General features: G+C 43.5%; 1 protein-coding gene across 1 annotated transcript in view; it reads left to right on the plus strand.

Moving 5' to 3' along the window:
• Positions 1–1847: 1847 nt before the first annotated feature.
• Positions 1848–19213, plus strand: part of LOC311051243 (NACHT, LRR and PYD domains-containing protein 3-like) — a 380092-nt gene continuing 362726 nt past the window's right edge. The window contains exons 1-7 of the mRNA XM_084065725.1: positions 1848–1878; positions 1975–2106; positions 4816–4898; positions 5627–5672; positions 5919–6161; positions 7549–7611; positions 7921–9748. Coding sequence (XP_083921851.1) covers positions 4896–4898; positions 5627–5672; positions 5919–6161; positions 7549–7611; positions 7921–9748 — 2183 coding nt within the window. The 5' untranslated portion in view covers positions 1848–1878; positions 1975–2106; positions 4816–4895. The remainder of the gene's footprint in view (positions 1879–1974; positions 2107–4815; positions 4899–5626; positions 5673–5918; positions 6162–7548; positions 7612–7920; positions 9749–19213) is intronic.

Consider the following 19213-nt stretch of genomic DNA (forward strand, 5'->3'; position numbering starts at 1 on the left):
TCATACAGTTATGAGTTAGCCAGGCCAGGTTGCCTACCCAGGGCCTGTAAAGTTTGGAAGGTAGTTATAGCCAATTGGAAAATAACCAGCGAAATCTGACTGATACTGATTGATCCCATGACTCCAGAAATAATATGTACCGGTGTGTGTGAGTTTTGGACATAATTTGTAGGAGTGGTAGCAAAAAGTGTGCTTTTAAGAAAACGCAAACCTTGTATGACAAAAACCTTTACTTTTCAGGAAATGAGAAAAACAACCTGTGTTCCGATGATCTAAGTTCTTTTTACCACCTTTCATTTGTTCAATATGCATACAACCCACACACACACTAAACCACTTTTACTTTACCTTTCAGAATGTTTCAAAAACGGCAGATCCAAAAGCACAATGATATGAGCTTGAAGATCTGCTATTTTTTCTACTTTCGCGCGGCACCGAGTGCTATTCAAAAATAGCAGATCTACAGCTTGTGAGCTTGTGGATCTGCTATTTTTGAAAAATTGTGAATAACTCATAAATCGATATTAACTCAAATAGCCAAAGAAATCTAAAATGATACACAATGCGTTCCCGGTCTTAATGGGTTAACTATGGAAAATGCAGCTTGGGTGAAAGAAAATTGCTTTATTGGAGCATTCCAATAGTGGTCAAATACATGTTAAGACACATATTTAGAAAACAATTAGCCATAGGACCTTCAGTGGCTTTTGAGGGGCTCAGGAGGTAAAGCGACCGTCTTGGTTCGATCCCCGGCTACTATTGGCTGTGTGTTGAAGTGTTCTTGTGTTCTAGAGCAAGACACTGAACCCATAACTGCTTCAGATGAGCAGGTTAGTGCCTTGCATGGTTTCCTCTGCCCTCAATGTGTGTGCACGAGTGCATGTGTGTGCACGTGTGCATGTGTGCATGTGTGTGCGTTTCTGTGTGCGTGCATGTATGTAAAGCATTTATCTATTTACATTCTCTCTTGTACTTGTACTTGTACACTTGTACAATACAAAACAGTGTCAGGTTCAGGTGAGGTGAGGTACAGAGAAAAATTATGGCTTAAAGGGAATTTACAATTTCCGAAGTTTTTAAAATTAGAAATGTTCAAAAATAGTGAAAATAGCCGATATACAAGCTCACAATATGTCAGGTGCGACATATTGTGAGCTTGTAGATCTGCTATTTTCACTATATTTGAAACAGCACTTAAGTGGTTAATTCATAATATGTTTTTGTTTACACCTAGGAAGAGTCTAGAAATGTGGAGGAGTCAAAAGTACAACATTTCCATTTGAAATGTGTGAAAGTCCATGTTCTCCCTGTGTTCCCTAGAGTAGGTACCCTCACAAAAGCATGCAGTAATCCTGGTCACTATACTGCCTCCCCCTGGCTAGCCGGGGCGCCTGATGGAGGGGAAAGGAACTGGTTGGAATAACATGTTCCTTCCACGCGTTACGTCCAACCAGGGAAACTCTCCCCTGTCAGGTGACAAGGTGGTCAGTTGGCTCTCATGCATTGAAGGAGGCATGAGCTCGGCCCTGGCCTCCCTAGGTTGGCAGAGGGAAGGTAGTGCCCAGGATTACATAGACAATTGGCACTGGGTGTAAAAAATAGGGGTTACAAAATCGTGGGATAAGAAAAAAGAAAAAGAAAAAAAGAAATGTGTGAAAGTCATGCAAATAATTAATAAAGATAAATACAAATAAAAACCTCGAGTACAGTACTGAAGTAAATGTTGTTACTTACTGTCCAACACTTATGTTATGGAGGAACTGCCCTTCCCCCATGGAGTGACGTTCCTGCACATACTGTCAGGCGCCACACCCTTTTCTATTCACTTTGCACTTCAACGTTCCCCAGGCTGTCTTCCAGAGAAAGCAAGCCTCCGAGGTTAGAGACATAAAAACTTGTATTGTTATGCTTGTGCGTTTCACATAATTGGTCTCACCTAAGTTCATTCATCTTTATTTTTGTCCATTCATCAAGTGACCTGCACAATTATATTTTCCACCCTAAAGGAGACATTTGGGCTGGTGTTCATTGACAAGGATATTCTCATGACTCTGGACAACATAGCAGACAGAAGTCATCTCCTGTGATACCTGCTGACATTTTAAGGTAGGCCACACTGTCTTAAAGGAAGAGCACCAGCGTGCTTTCCTTTTCAAAAGTAATAACGCATATCTCTCAAAGACCCCCTTCTAAGGATGTCCAAATTATTGTTTGGGGATTTTGTTTTTTTAAAAGACATAGGCACATTTGAAGTTATAAACAGAGCTCCCTCTAGAGGCTCGTCTTCAGGAAATGACATGAGAGATGAGAGATGAGATATACTTTATTAATCCCAAAGGGAAATTGTGGAAACACCAAAGAAATCAGACATTGTTTGTTTCTGTGTGATGTTGTAAGTGTAAGGTAAACACTAAACAGGAAACAGCGGACGGACGGCAGACACTGATTCGTGATGATGATAATAAAAAATATAGCTGCAAGCAGCGATAATACGGGGCCAGTGAATAGAGAGAGAGAGAGACATGCGGAATAGATTGAAGAGAGAGAGAGTGACATGGAAACAATAGATTGATGAGAGAGAGAGATGGAAACATAATGGTTTGATTGGACATCTCAACCTACTGCCATTAACAGGATTCAACCTTCAGACTAATAGGCTGCAACACTACCTATAGTGCTATAGCTTTGTCCAGGCTGATATTGTCTGTTGAAGATCATAAACTCTTGCCTTCTTTCATGAACCAAGCCCCTGTTTCACTAACACTAAGATCACTCGTTCACAAACCATTTACCAATGAAGAAATTGTACACCAAAACTAGTGAAAGTAGCCGATCTACAAGCTCACAAACCATGAAAAGTTGTGAGATTGTAGATCAGCTATTTTCAGAATGAAGTATGTCATACGTTGAAAAAACGTACTCTCAAATAAGCATTTCAGGTTATCTTTACCATTTGCACATGTGTTCATTGATACAGTCATGTTGTTTGCAATTCAACTTAAATTAAGTCTGCATCAAGTGAGGCTTGAACTGGCGACCTTGAGATTGTCAGGCATTCATTTAAGGGAGACGCCATTGGCCCAACAGACAAGTAACTGTGAAAAAGGAGACCACACAGATGATACAGTTTCACGCAAATAGCTGAAAAATCCTGGGTTTAAGTGTTTTTCAAACTGCTCAAAATTGCGGACAATCTAAGGGCGGAGCTTACTGGTCAAAGCGATAGATGTGTTCCTCATGAGTCAAGGCACAAGTGTAAGCAAGTTTCACGACTTTCGGCCAAACGAGGCATGACTTTTGCCTGTTTAAAGTTTGCATTTTCAAAAAATTGCTATAGCGCCCCCCTTTGGCCAATTGGAGTGAGGTCTTGCATGTATGTGTTAGGGGCAGATGAATAATTTTCATAAAACTGCAATAGTTAAAATCTATTTCCTCCTGGGATTTTTGAGTAATCTGCACAAAACATTTTACACATGAACTTAGGACCTTTGCCGACAAAACAAAAGCGGCGGATTTTCCATAAGTGAAAAAACGCAGAAGTTTTGAGCCAATGGCTGTTTTTCATATAATTCAAAATGGTGGTCGATCTAAAGGTCAGAGGTCAAAAGTCAGACCACGAAAGTTGTCGGGCATGAAGAGACGCATGTGTGTATCGAAGTTTCATGGTTGTAGGTCAAACAGGGCATGAGTTGAACCTGTTCAAAGTTGGCACTTTCAATTGAGTGCTATAGCGCCACCCTTTGACGAATGAGTGTGAGAATTATTTCTTGGTAGTTTTTCATGAGCATCTACCATATGGCCGAGTTTCGTAAAAAGCGTATGCACGGTTAAGCCAGAACTGGCAAAAACAAGTATTTTTCAAACTGCTCAAAATTGCGGAAAATCTAAGGGCGGAGCTTAATGGTCAAATCGATACGTGTGTTCCTCATGAGTCAAGGCACATGTGTAAGCAAGTTTCACGACTTTCGGCCAAACGAGGCATGACTTATGCCTGTTTAAAGTCTGCCTTTTCAAAAAATTGCTATAGCGCCCCCTTTTGGCCAATTGGAGTAAGATTGGTTTCAGTGATATTTGGAATGACCCTGTACATTTCTGCAAAGTTTCAAAGAAATGTGAGTCTGCATGTATGTTTTAGGCACAGATGAATAATTTTCATAAAACTGTAATAGTTAAAATCTATCTCCTCCTGGGATTTTTGAGCAATCTGCACGAAACGTTTAACACTTGAACTTTGGACCACTGCCTACAAAAATTTCCAACGGATTTTCCATAAGTGAAAAAATGCAGAAGTTAGAAGCCAATGACTGTTTTTCATATAATTCAAAATGGTGGGAGATCTAAAGGTCAGAGGTCAAAAGTCAGAGGGTGAAAGTTGTTCAGCATGAGGAGACGCATATGTGTATCCAAGTTTCATGGTTGTAGGTCAAACAGGGCATGAGTTGTACCTGTTCAAAGTTGGCATTTTCAATTGAGTGCTATAGCGCCACCTTTGGACGAAAGATTGTGAGAATTATTTTTTGATCGTTTTTCATGACCATCTACTATATGGCCGAGTTTCGTAAAAAGCGACAGCACGGTTCAGCCAGAACTGCGAAAAGTGTCAGAAGAAGAAGAGACAGAATACTGCCAATAACAATACGGTTCCAGAGCTGAGCTCTGGCCCCGTAACTAAAGAATGTGTAGTTTAAGGGGGGGGCTAGTTCCTGCCGGTATAGGTGGTACCGAGGCTAGCCTGTGCAGGCGCTATAGCCTTTGTCACCGTTGTTTCTCTTTTCTCTCCCTGACAAAGTGGTTTTATTTTTATTTCCATTTCAGACTTGACATGACAGAAAAGACAAGATGCTGATCTGGTGAAGCAGGGTCGTTGGTGGTTGGTGGTTAGATTGAGCAACACAATGGTAAGTTTGAGCGATTTTTTCTGTGTCAAATAATGCTGGACCAACCTGACTTGATGAACATTATTGTCTACATTGTGTTTCCGTTCAATTTTGTTGGTGAATGATAGAGACATATTTGAATACACTGTAGCAAATACTGTACCATACAAGGACATAGACATAAACAAGGGATAATTGACAGTTAGCCGGCCATTGTTGAGAAATATACCCGGACAGGGTGATAGACCCTGATGCAAAGCGGAGGGGTCTTTATCACCCTGGGGGGGGGGGGGGGGGGGTATGAAAGTAGTCCATTAGATTATGCCAGGCGTATCCAGTGCCACACGGTCGGCTCACAAAACTCTGGTAGTAAGTGTCAATAAATTATGAATCAATGTTCTGGTACTGCATTGTCTATTTCTCTCCTTAAACATTTTCATAATCATTCTTCAGTGCACTGTTTAGCAGTAAATTGCATTGTGTTTATTTACTTGGTGCCACCATGTTGGATATGGCGAAAACAAATCACCATGGATGGGCTGATATGAACCAGTAGCTCAGGCTCTGTCCATAACAGTGGTTTGTTATTGATAGCAGCGGTCATTATTTAAAAATAACAGACCACTGAATTCAGTGATTAACCAATCAGAATCAAGCATTTAACCAGTGTAATAACATTGTTTAATAGCGTTCAGTGATGATATGATATCATAAAATGACTGTTATGTACAACACTTTGTGTACAACAGGATGCTGGTGTCGACTTGACTTCAGAAAAAATGGATGAAGCAAAAGGTGAGTTTTTTTGTTAGTAATATAGTTCAATGCTTGACTTGACCATTGAGTAAGGTGTTTACTTGTGCTACCTTTGAGTGTATATCCTTAATATCTTATTGCAAATATATAAATGCCCCCAGTTGTAACGCTTTATGTATGTGAGGATGTAGAGATGCAGAGCTTTATTTTTCATTGATATAATGATGTAATTTTCTCTGATAAATGTACCGCCAATTAACCACTCTATTTTTCTGTTACAAACAGCACATGTTGTGAAACAGCACAGGGCATATTTTATTCAAAAGGTTGTCACAGTGATGCCTATAGTAGACAGTTTAGGAATCATGGTCCATCCTGAGCTGTATACTGGGATTCAAGCAGAGAAGACGAGACAGGACCAAATGAGGAAACTGTATACAACTGTACTAGATCCAGGGGGAACACGTGTCAAAGCAGCATTTTATGATGCCCTTAAACAACACCAACCCCACATGTTGGATAGTTGTGGTAAGATCAAATGTCAATAGATTGTTTTTCTCCACTTAGCTTTTTAAATTATTTTCCTACAGTAGTTGTCACTTTAGTTTAAAAGAACAAGGGCCAGCACACACAACAACATTATAAGTATCATAGGGTGGATGTGTTTCTTTGCATTACTAGACAGTAGACCTATAATCCATCATGTCAATATTTCTAAATAACATAGCCTACTGTACATTATAATGTAAATGTACATACAAAGTATTGTCATGAGAGAAAACAAATCCAGAATAGCTCGTTCTGAAGTCATGTTTCAATATGGTCTGGTCAACTGCTCCAGGGGCCAACATGCATTTGTTACCAAATAAATGTGGTATTTCTGCTGGAAAGATATGAATGTCATTCTTTACAACATTGGAGACCCCTAAAATAATCTTATTTGAACTGGGGACCCCCACCCCGACAAGCACTTGGAATTGTAGTAGTAGAGGCATTACATTTCGTTTGACTCCGTTCCACAGATACATATCGTGAAAATAGCCAATTTACAAGCGCACAACGCCTCGCTTATCAGCTTATAAGCTATTTTCAGAAAATAATATTTCTTATATTATTTGACAATTTGGCCAATGTTTGACCAGTTTTTATAGTATAGTTTGTTGATTACATTTGATGCAGTAATTGTCTTTTTTCATTTCATTTTATTTGTTAGGTATTAAAAATGTCTTAACAGTCCTTAAATTGTTACTTTACTGACATGTAGGGACCCCCCGTAGGGACCCCCCCCCCGGCCCGCAGGTTGAGAACCACTACTCTAGAAAGCAGTATAAGCATGTTTATTCAAATCTTTGACAGGATGGGAGGGAGTAAGAAAGTCTAATAGCATCTTTAGCATGATGGAGAATTGTAATACGGTCTTTATTCACAGCTTTAACAAGATGGAAAGGAATCTATTTAAATTGAATAGATGGAAACAATTTATCTTGCATCGAAGCATCAATTTTAAATTGAACGATCCAACTACACTGCTAGTAAACAGCAACTGCTACTTCTAGTGTGACTTGCATCAATCTAAAAGAGCTTAGCAATGCAAATCATTGACTAAGAGTTGTTCCTATTATGTTTAAATGTTCACGTAGGGTGTTGCCCTAAAAGCTAAATGCATAAACACATAGCTAAGATATAAGGTTAGAGCTAGCAACCGCTAATTCAAGTGGTATTTTCTCTACTCAAGAGTCTTAACTTGACTTCAGTTCTATAAGCTCATCTTTAGATCAAATAATAGAAAAGGATCAATAGCAGTATTGACAAAGACTGCTATTAAGACTGCGTGCGTGTGTGTGTGTGTGTGTGTGTGTGTGTGTGTGTGTGTGTGTGTGTGTGTGTGTGTGTGTGTGTGATCCTGTAATCCTAGATGTCAGTAATGTTCCAGATACTCCAGGGAGCAGTGCAGCTTCCTCTCAGAGACCAGACGATGGTAAACATTCATCCATTTATCCATTTATTTCAACAGGATACATTCTGGGTAGACCCATAGATTCACTAACTTTCTGCACACACACACACACACACACACACACACACACACACACACACACACACACACACACACACACACACACACACACACACACACACACACACACACACACACACACACTCAGACAATTCAAAATACCAGGCGTAAGTTGGAGATTTTACAAGTGTGTTTTGTTATTCATGACCTTAAAATAAACATTTCTCCAATGTCTATCAATAACAAAAGGAATTGTTTTGTTTCTTAAAGATTTGCTGGTGAAAACACAAGGGAGTGAACAGCAACGGATTTCATTCTACCAAAAAAAGTTCAAAACAAATGTTGAGGACCCCTTTGCGTGTGTACCTGAAGGGACAGTCCAAGTGATGGACAAGCAGGAATTTGTAGGAAACTACACATATGTCAGCGTCATACAAGTTGAGAGCACAGAGGTCAGCAGTGAGCATGAGGTCACACAGATGGGGATGAAGAACACAGGCCAGGAGATCAAACTCAGTGAAATCTTTAAATCACCATCTGGACAAAACATTCACAGAACAGTGATGTCCATTGGTATCGCAGGAGTTGGCAAAACCTTTCTTGTGCACAAGTTTATCTCTGACTGGGCAACGACAGAAATGCAACATCCCCATCTCATATTTGTGCTCCACTTCCGCCGGCTAAATTTGCTGCATGGAAAAAGGTTTAGTTTGGCACAGCTAATTCACAAATGCATCGGCGCAGCCACATGCATCCCGGAAGAGGCTCTTAATTACATCTTCACAACGTTGCAAGAGTCAGGAATCTCTAGTTACGACAAGAGTCCCTTCAAACTTTTGTTCATCCTCGAAGGATTAGACGAAAGTCGGCTGACCCTAGACTTCAATACTGACCATGACTGCTCTGGTCCCACCTCACTGGAGGTCCTATTGGTAAACCTGATGAAAGGGGAGCTGCTTCGCTGTGCTCACATCTGGATAACCACACGCCCTGCAGCGGCCAAACAGATCCCTTCTTGCTTTGTTAACATAGTGACAGAGGTGAAAGGGTTCAGTGATGACAAGAAGAAGGAGTACATCATGAAGAGATTCAGTGATGAGAACCAGGCCAAGAGAATCATCTCACACATCACTGCATCAAAGAGCATACACATCATGTGTGAAGTCCCAGTCATCTGTTCAATCACTGCCACAGTTCTGCAGCACATATTGAAGACAGACGAGACAGGAGAGCTGCCCAAGACCCCGACTGAGATGTACTGCCACTTCCTGTTAGTTCAGGCAAGGAGGGATGGGGAGAAGTATGAGACAGAGGTTGATAGAACTGTTCTTCTGAAGCTGGCCAGACTAGCATTTGAACATCTGGAGACAGGGAACCTCATCTTCTACCAAACAGACCTGGAAAAATGTGGTCTTGGTGTTAAAGAAGCCCCACAGTACTCAGCCTTGTGCACAGAGATCTTCAAAAAAGACAGTGATTGCTTCAAGGATGAACCCGTCTACTGCTTTGTTCATCTGAGCATTCAGGAGTTTCTGGCTGCAGTTTACCTGTTCCACTGTTTCAGAGAGAGGAAGATGAATGTATTACGTACATTCCTGGCTGACTGGAAGATATCCCTGAAATTAAGAAAGGTCCGGTCCATGGATGACTTCCTGAAATATACTATGCGCAAAGCCCTAAAGAGTGAAAACGGCCACCTGGACCTCTTTGTGCGTTTCCTTCATGGCCTCTCACTGGAGTCCAATCAGCGTCTGTTGAAAGGCTTGCTGGGTCAGACAGAGAACAGCCCAGAGAGCGTCCAGAAAGTCATCCAGAACCTGAAGGAGATGAACACTGATGCCTCTCCTGACAGATGTATCAACATCTTCCACTGTCTGATGGAGCTGAAGGACCAGTCAGTATATCAGGACATCCAAACATACATGAAGTCAGAGAGCAAGAGTGGGGAGAAACTCTCTGAGATTCAGTGTTCAGCTCTGGCCTACATGCTGCAGATGTCAGAGGAGGTTCTGGATGAGTTGGACCTGAGCACATTCAACACATCCTTGGAGGGGCGAAGGAGACTGATCCCAGCCTTGAGGAACTACATAGAGGCTGAGTTAGTAGTCATGTCAATATCAACACATTAGAACACTCAAAATTCTGAAACCCTTCAGTCATGTTATACATTTTTACTTGCTTTTAATGTAATTCTGTTATCTGTTTGGGTTATAGGTGATTGTTTTGACTTAACATATTAAACATAAAACACTTCATATGGTCATTATAAATGCAACAAAATTACAGCAAAACCTTGGTTTATGTGCAGCCTATGTACATATTATTACATTATGTTTTTGCTACTGTATCAATTATTGTTTTCATACATATTATGAATACTAGCATTAGTTGTTGTAGTATTAGTATTATGGCCCATCACAACAAACTGATGATGAGTTAGGACAGATTTGATCATCTGTCAATATTTTACATCAACCAAGCAACGTTACATGTTGACGACTAACCTGCCTGCTGCATTCCGGGAAATCTAGAAGGTGCTCCTAGAAGGTCACCTCAAATACAAATACGTTTTTTATTTTAGGCTATTTATTATTAATTAAACTTTCCCATTTTCCCTCAATGTCCCTTTCTGCAATGGAAAATGACTTTATTATTCACTGTTAGAAAAATGGCCCGTGAGCCAGGTGATCTGACGCTCACTATGTTAGTTGCAGAGGACTACGCAAATAAGGCAAAGGCCCCGCCTCCCCCTCATGTCAATGTAGTTGTCAATGTTTACAACTTGATGAGAGGACATATGGAAATGTCCTCTCATCAAGTTGTAAAGACGTGTAAAAGACGTGTTCTCTCTCTCCTTTGCAGATGCATATCTCTATACTAGTAGTTAGATAGATAGATAGTTTTAGCGTCAAAATAGCAGATTTACACAAGCTTACAAGTCGTCACGATGTGACACTCTGTAGATCTTGCAGATCAGCTATTTTCAAAACATGTTACATTTTAATTTGGGGGTACTTGACATGAAAGGTTTGAGAACAACGCTGGTCTAAAACAACAACTATCTGACAGCTGGGTAGGCACAGTTTTTACAGATTGTTTGATATGGCACTCAACACCAACAACAGCAAAGCTTGGATAGAGATAAACTGCATCATATTTTAGAGGGAAATCTCAATGTCTTGACTGACTATCATCCACTACATCAGTGATATTATTTACAGCATCACTGCACACATTTGACTATTGTTACAGGGTGAAGGGTTACTAGGGCTATACTATACTATACTGTACCTTCAACCTCACATTCCCATATTTATGTCTTCTTCTTCTTTCGTGATCGTCGTCATATGTCCAGCTCAGTGTCACAGAGCCACGCTCTCGTCTCTGGTCCCACTTGGAAGAGGCCAGCCTCTGAAGGAGGTCTGTACAGAGGACAGGTGGTGATTATATGTTCGGCAGTCTGCTCAGGCTCGCCACACTCGCATACTGCGCTGTCTGCCAGGCCCCACTCCTTCATGGACGATTTGAAGCGACCAACCCCTGTACGGAGGCGGTTCAGCAGGGTCCAATGCCGGCGTGGTAGGTGTTCTCCTTCAACTCCATCTCCCGGGTCTGGGATGTGGTGGTGCAGACGTGTGGGTTCAGCCGACTCCCATTCCTGCTTCCAGGAAGTTGCTAGCCATGCCCTTGTAGACAGGTCCTCAGGGATGGAACCAAGCATCTCTTGTGCTGTCCTGTTGTAGGGGTGACGGGACTTGAGTCTGCTTGGGGACGCTGCCTTAGTTGTTGTATCGTGCAGGATATGCCAGTCATGTTCTTGGGCTTTCCTTGCAAGTGCGAGGGTAGCTGCCTCTCGTCGGAGACCGGCCGGGGCAATTCCCGTGAGGACTGGCAGGTAGGACACGGGGGTGGGCTTCAAGCAGCCAGTTATGATCCGAAGGGCGTTGTTGATGATAGGATCAACCTTCTTCACATGTGGGCTTCTACTCCAGACTGGGGCGCAGTATTCGGCAGCAGAGAACACCAGGGCTTGTGTGGAGATTCGTAGAGTCCTGGCGGAGGCACCCCAGGTTGTGCCAGCGAGGCGGCGGATAAGCGAGACCCTTGCTGTCACTTTGGCTCTCACTTCCTCAAGGTGCTGTTTGTAGGACAGTGTCCTATCCAGCCAAACACCGAGGTACTTGGGGGCTAGTTGGTGCTCCAGGCGCTTGTTGTCAACGGACACCGACAGTTCCCTTTTGGCCTCTCTGTTGCACAGGTGGTATGCGGCCGAGACAGTCTTCCCAGTACTGAGCTGCAGACGCCACTTGCGAAGGTAGGCAGCCAAGATGCCCATGTCCTGGTTGAGCCCCTGTTCCACTGCTGACCATGTTGGTCGCCGCAGCATGATGGCCAGATCATCTGCGTAACCATATTGCCTGGATGTTGTCTCCGGGAGGTCGTGGATGTAAATATTAAACAGCAGTGGTGAGAGGACAGACCCCTGTGGCACCCCGTTTCTCAATCTCCTCAGTCTGCTTCGCTGGCCATCGCTGGTCCGGAGGATGAAGCTGCGGTTGGACAGCATCTCCATTATGAACTTCACCATGTGCCGGTCTGGGATAGTCCTCAGCAGCTTCAGGTGAAGTCCACGGTGCCAGACGGTGTCGTATGCGGCTGTTAGGTCGAGCAACACTACCCCAGCTTTCTCTTTGGCCTGAAAGCTGTCCTCGATAATAATAATAATAATAATAATAAACTTTATTTGTATAGCACCTTTCATGACATGAAATGCAGCGCAAAGTGCTTTACAGAGCAAGAATACAGATACAGTTACAACCAATTTAACAATAAAGCAAACAAAAAATAAAATAAAATAAAAGCAAAAGCATAAAACATTAAAATAGGCAATACAGTGAGGACTGAAAAATCAACCAAAGAGTCAGCTAAAAGCAAGAGTGAAGAAATAGGTCTTGAGCTGTGCTTTAAAGCTATCGACAGAGGCTGCCTGTTTTAGGTGTAATGGGAGTTTATTCCACACTGTTGGTCCGTAAAAGCAGAATGCTGCTTCACCGTATTTTTTATATGTCATTTTAGGCACCTCGAGTAGGTCAGCACTTGAAGACCTGAGGGTCCGGTTTGGAACATGTCTCTCTAGGCAGTCATAGAGGTAGGAAGGTGCCAGACCATTTAGAGCTTTATAAACTATTAAAAGAATTTTAAAATCAATCCTAAAAACAACCGGGAGCCAGTGTAGTGAAGCTAGAACTGGAGTGATATGTTCTCTCATTCTAGTTTTAGTTCAAATTCTGGCTGCCGCATTTTGAACAAGTTGTAATCTGTCAGTTGTTTTCTTAGGCAGGCCAGAGTAGAGTGCATTGCAGTAATCAAGCCGAGAGAAAACAAAAGCGTGGATCAGCGTTTTTGCGTCGTCTAACGACAGATAGTCTCTAATTCGCGCAATATTTCTAAGATGAAAGAAAGCAATCTTGGTGACATGATTAATGTGTGCATTAAAATTCAATTCAGAATCGATAATAACCCCCAGGTTCTTTACTGTGGTGTTACTTTCTACAGCCAGGTTACCAAGTCTACTTATTATTGATTCTCTCTGCTCACTGGAGCCAATTATGAGTATTTCTGTTTTATCCTCATTTAGCTTAAGAAAGTTCTCACTCATCCAGCATTTTATACTGGACAGACAGGTCAACAATGGGTCTAGAGCGCAGGGGTCGTCTGGAGCTACCGAAAGATACAGCTGGGTATCATCAGCATAGAAATGGAAGTTCACTCCGTGATCGGCGATGAGTTCTCCCAGTGGTAGTATATACAGGGAGAACAATAAGGGACCCAGAATTGAGCCCTGTGGAATACCAGAACAGATGTCATGTTTGTCTGAGTCAAAATTAGCTAGGCTGACAAAATAGCTTCTGCCTGTTAGGTAAGAGTAAAACCAAGACAAGGCTGTGCCTGACAAACCAATCCAGTACTCCATGCGTTGTAGTAGAATTTTGTGATCAATCGTGTCAAAAGCAGCGGTTAAATCAAGGAGTAGGAGAACAGATACATTTTTGTCGTCAGCGGACACCCTAAGATCATTAATTACTTTTACAAGTGCTGTTTCTGTGCTATGACCTTTCCTGAAGCCAGATTGGAATTTGTTATGAACCTTATTGTTCTGTAGGAACACATCCAGTTGATGAAAGATAGTTTTTTCTAAGACCTTGCCCAGAAATGGCAGATTAGAGATTGGTCTATAATTACCCAGCACCAATGGATCAAGGTTGTGTTTCTTGAGTAACGGCCTGACTACAGCCGTTTTCAGTGAGTCTGGGAAGACGCCTGAAAGTAGAGAGCTGTTTACAATTCAATCACACTGTCTAAAACCTCTTTGAGAAACGGGGTGGGTATTGCATCCAGTGAACAAGATGATGATGTCATCTGTGATATAGTTTTACGGAGTTCCTCTTCATTAATTGCGCAGAATGATATTAGACTTCCTCTGGAGTGACATACATTTTTGCACCATGCACCATTTGCCGCATTTGCAGTGCTAGCAGCAGCATTCATAATACCAGCTCTAATGCTAAAACATTTGTTTTCAAAAAAGGATGCAAACTCATCACACTTAGCTTTAGAAGCAGGGAGCGACTCCTTGTAAGCCTGGGGGGGGTTTAAGAGATGTTCAATGGTAGAGAATAAGACTCTGGCATTATGCTTGTTGTCATTGATAATGCCTGAAAAATATGCCTGCCTTGCCAAGCGCAGTGCTTTGTTATAGGCCACTGTTGACTTCTTAAAAATCTCTAGGTGGATAGTGAGTTTGTTTTTTCTCCAAATTCGCTCAGCTCTACGACATTCTTTCTTGAGTGAGCGCATGTGCTCGTTGATCCAGGGTGTTACTCTAGAGTTAAGTTTCTTTTTAGTTTTCATAGGAGCCACTATGTCGAGAGCTGACTCTAATTTGAGATTAAAATGTTGAACCATATCATTCACTGAGGGAGCAAGTAGGGGGGGACCTGCACACACGCCAGATGACGAGGAAAGTTGTTTGCTGCAGATGAGCTAAAAAAACGTTTTTTTATAGTATATTCTGTATTGTTTTTCCCTAGATCAGAGACAGTCATATTAAAACACAATAAATAGTGGTCTGTTAGTTCGGGCTTATCAATAATACTGTCAACAGTGATATTCAAACCTTTAGTGATCACCAAGTCCAGGGTGTGGCCATGTTTATGTGTTGGCCCAACAACATGTTGAATAAAGTCAAAATTGTGCAGTAACTGTAGAAAACCCATAGCCACAACATCTGAAACAATGTCAACATACAAATTAGCATCTCCAGTAATCTGTCATAATTAGTGGAACAGATAGATAAAAGTTCTGATATTTCTGTTAGAAATAAGGCTTTGCTGCACTTTGGAGGTCGATATATACTAATCATAAGCACAGATGATTGACTCTCCAATATGGTGGCCTGGTATTCAAATGATTTAAAACTGCCAAGGTTTGTCAGAGGTTTGAATTTTAAAGTGTCAGAAAATATATTCCCCAGACCACCTCCTTTTTTTCCCTCACGTCCTCCTGAGTGAATGAAACTGTACTTTGGTGGGCATGCTGCAGATAAGAGCACCGCTCCATCAGAACCAAGCCAGGTTTCTGTTAGAAAGATAATATCTAGTTTTTCTTTACAGATGATATCATTTACAGAGGAAGATTTGTTATTAAGTGACCTGATGTTAAGTAGGGCCAAGTTTAGCTTAAGGCATTCAACTATTTGGTTGTTGCCTCTACATGGAATGCCTGTTAAATTTGCTGTATTTGCAGAGCGTTTAAAGTCACTCCTTGTCCTGGGGACTCAATTTGAGATAACAGTGGAAATATTGTAAACCTTGTTTTCTACAAGGCTAACTAAAATAGCCTTGGGCCCAGACATGATTTTGGCTATGCATAATGGACCCTGCCTATCTCAGCAATCAAATGTATTCTCTAGACGTAGGGAAGCCGACAGGACGTTCTTGTTCTTGCAATGGCTCCGTCGAGGGGCGATGGGTGGGGGGCAGGGCACGGTTGGTGGTTGGCGTTTGATTTGGGGGGTGAGTCTAGTCCCCACTCTAATCAAGTCGTTCATGCTACTGGTGAAATCCAGAAGAGGTATTGGGGACAGGGAAAAAGATGATGATGAGGAGGAGGAAGGTGATGACGTTGGATAATCTTCCTCATTGAGAGACTCCTCTGTGTCTCGTTCCTCTTCCAGCATGACCGTGGCTGCAGAGTCGACGTCAGGGGCCGTGGCAATCTCCTCCTGTGGATTTAGGCTGTTATCAGCGGTTGTTTTCAGCACGCTGTCCTTTGTTTTTGTTTCCGAGTCTTCACTATCAGAGAGTTCATTTGTTATGGATGTTCCTCCACCATCAGCTGCAGCGGTGGGGGGTGGTGTGACAGCGTATTCGTCTACACAGAGCCATTCACCTTGGCATTCTTCAGCGGCAGCAGCATTATCTGTTGTTATGGAAGCTTGTGCTCTGGCAGAGGTTGACGAAGACAGGGGAACATTGTAGAAAAGGTTTGACATAAACGATTTTGTTCCCAGCTTGTTCAATTTAAGGCCATCCGAAGAAAAAAGGTGCCTTCTATCCCCAAAAAAATTGAAATTGTCAATAAAATGTACAGATTCGTTGGTGCACATAATTGAAAGCCATTTGCTCAGTGCAGACAGTCTACTGAAACGTTCATCGCCGCCTCTTGTAGGTGGTAGTGGGCCGCTGATGCACACCTTTACATCAAGTGAGCTGATTTTGCTGAATAAGGCCGTGAAATGTTGTTTTAGGATTTCTGACTGTTTGTTCTCTGTATCACATGTGCCAACGTGCAAGATCAGGGTTTTCACCGTTGGGTGTTCAGCGATAAGATTCAGAATTCTGTCATTCATGTCAGAGACTTTGTCTTTGGGGAAGCATAACACTTTTGCCTTTCTTGTGCGAGAAAGGCAAACACTTTTGCCTTTCTCCCTGCTCACCCAGATGTCCTGGGTGAGCAGGGTTACTTGATCTACTGTTGATCTGCCCCGCCGGAAACCAGCCTGTTCCCTTGGAAGCTGTGGGTCTACTGCTGGCTCTATGCGGCTGAGGATCATCCTCTCCAGAATCTTAAATGGGACGCAGAGCAGTGAGATGGGTCTGTAGGCCTTGGGGTCTTCCGCAGTTTTGCCTGGTTTCAGTAGGGCGATAACAGCAGCACGGCGCCAGGTCTTCGGTAGTATGGACCTCTGGAAGCAGGATGAGAAAAAAGAGCACAGCCAGGCAGATGTTGTCTCACTCTGGTGGGTCACGAACTCTGGGTGGATGTTGTCATGCCCCGGGGACTTGCCTTGCCTAAGGTTGCCGATGGCCGCCCTAAGTTCAGCTGTTGTGAACTGTCCGGACATGTCAACATCGACACTGGGTGCCCTAGAGAGGGAAGATACCTCGCACAGTGTAGAGCGGGCGAAGTTCTTATCTGCACCTTGGAACTGGCTGTTCTTCAGGAGCTGGGCTGCAATGGCATCTGCTGTCACAGGGCACTTGGGGGGTGTAGTTTTCCTGCCAGTGAGCTGGTTGATAATCTGCCACGCCTTACGGCTGGAATGGGTGAAGTCGATTGACTCAACGGATTCAGTCCATCTGGCCCTTCGGGTGGCGTCCAGCTTGTGGAGTAGTGCCGTTGCAGTCGCTTCCACATCCTCCCTTGAGCCAGCCTGCTGATGTTCACGCAGGAGGTGGTTGCACTCTTCGTCCCAGCCCGGGATGTAGCTCGCATTGTAGCCGCGAGGGATCGTCTTCTTTGCTGCACTTAGGAGCACTTCGCAGTAGGCTGCATATGCTGAGTCCACATCAGCGATGTCTGTGTCCGGGAGACAGGCTGATGTTCTCTCTGTCTCCGTGGTGAATGCCTGCCAGTTGGCCTTCCGGAAGTTCCACCTATACGGACAGGTTTACCCTCTACCGGCTGCACCAGTGAGGGGACTTTGATGACAGATGGTCGGTGGTGTGACCGGGGGAATCTATCAATGACCTGTCTCTCCGGAATTGGGTCGCTGTTGTGGCATACAGCAAATGCGAGGTCTGGGTTGGTGAAGGTGTTCCATCTTGAAGAGTGGAAACTTGGTGGCTCTTTGGGGTCGAACAGGAGCTGAGCTTTGGCGTTGGAGGCCCACTCACACAGCGTCTCTCCGTCTGGTGTAGTGTGGGAGTATCCCCAGTCAGTGTGCTGGCAGTTAAAGTCCCCTGCATAGATGGCAGGTGCCTGGGCAAGCGGGAGGGCCGACACGGTCAGTGTAGATGGTGGAGGCTTGTACACATTTACAACAGTTGTTGCCTGTATCTTGGTGGACAGCCACTCAATGCTGGCACCTGGTGGGGATTGGCCAGTGGCTGTCCACCCAAGATCAGACCTCACAAAGGTCGCAATTCCGTGATGTCTGCTGGGGATGGAACCGGCTAGGTGGAACCCGGGCAGCTTGAGGGTGTCTTCAGCCATACAGTGGGTTTCCTGTAGGAGGACGGCTGCAACCTTGTGGGAGTCGGCGAGGTGACTTATGATCTCGAGTTTGGCGTTGGTGAGGCCCTCGACGTTTAGCTGGAGCACTGCCAGACCTTGGTGGTCGACCGTCGGGATGGATACCCGTCCTGGCGTGGACTTGCATCCCCCCGACTTTTTACGCCTTGGTCTGCCAGCTTGACGATGATTGGGTGGCGACATTGGTTTCACGAGCTGGTCTTTCACCATCTCTCGTTACTTGCAGGGGAGGCCGCGTGGAGGCTGTCGTCTTCTCCCCCATATTTATGTGAACATCCCCTTACCTTAGACATATTTATGTGAACATCCCCTTACCTTAGACATAGAATGTAAACGATGAAAATGTACTTTATTGGTCATTATGGTTTATTGTTCATTCTAATCTAGCATTTCAAATGATACAGCAACTCAGTGGTTGCATACAGAAGCGATACTGTTAGATTGCAGTATGTATGGGAGAAAGGCTTAGCTTAGTATAAAACGGGGTGTCCATGGCACAACATATTTTCAGATGGAGGTCTGCGGCCATTGAGCATTTTCATGTGACAAAATATAGACTCCTGGGTTAATGTGGTTAAAAGAAGAACATCTTATTTCCGACCTAACTTGTGGTCAGTTAGGTGTTTGTGTGTGTGTGTGTGTGTGTGTGTGTGTGTGTGTGTGTGTGTGTGTGTGTGTGTGTGTGTGTGTGTGTGTGTTCGTGTGTGTGTGTGTGTGTGTGTGTGTGTGTGTGTGTGTGTGTGTGTGTGTGTGTGTGTGTGTGTGTTCGTGTGTGTGTGTGTGTGTGTGTGTGTGTGTGTGTGTGTGTGTGTGTGTGTGTGTGGGTACAAACACACTTGTCCGTTTGCTGGCGGAAAACGGGTCGCTACGAAACGGAAGCTCTTGTTCCGGATCCGGCAATTTTGTTATGTATACAAATGTATTGCTGAAACCGGATGTGCTTTTTCCGGACCGGATCGCGTCCGTTTTATCCGTTTTTTTTTAACATGGGAGTGGATGGGACTTCCGGCCGTCCGTACGGTTGCAA

Source organism: Gymnoscopelus microlampas (assembly GCF_963454915.1).
Source record: "Gymnoscopelus microlampas genome assembly, chromosome: 9".
NCBI lineage: Eukaryota > Metazoa > Chordata > Actinopteri > Myctophiformes > Myctophidae > Gymnoscopelus > Gymnoscopelus microlampas.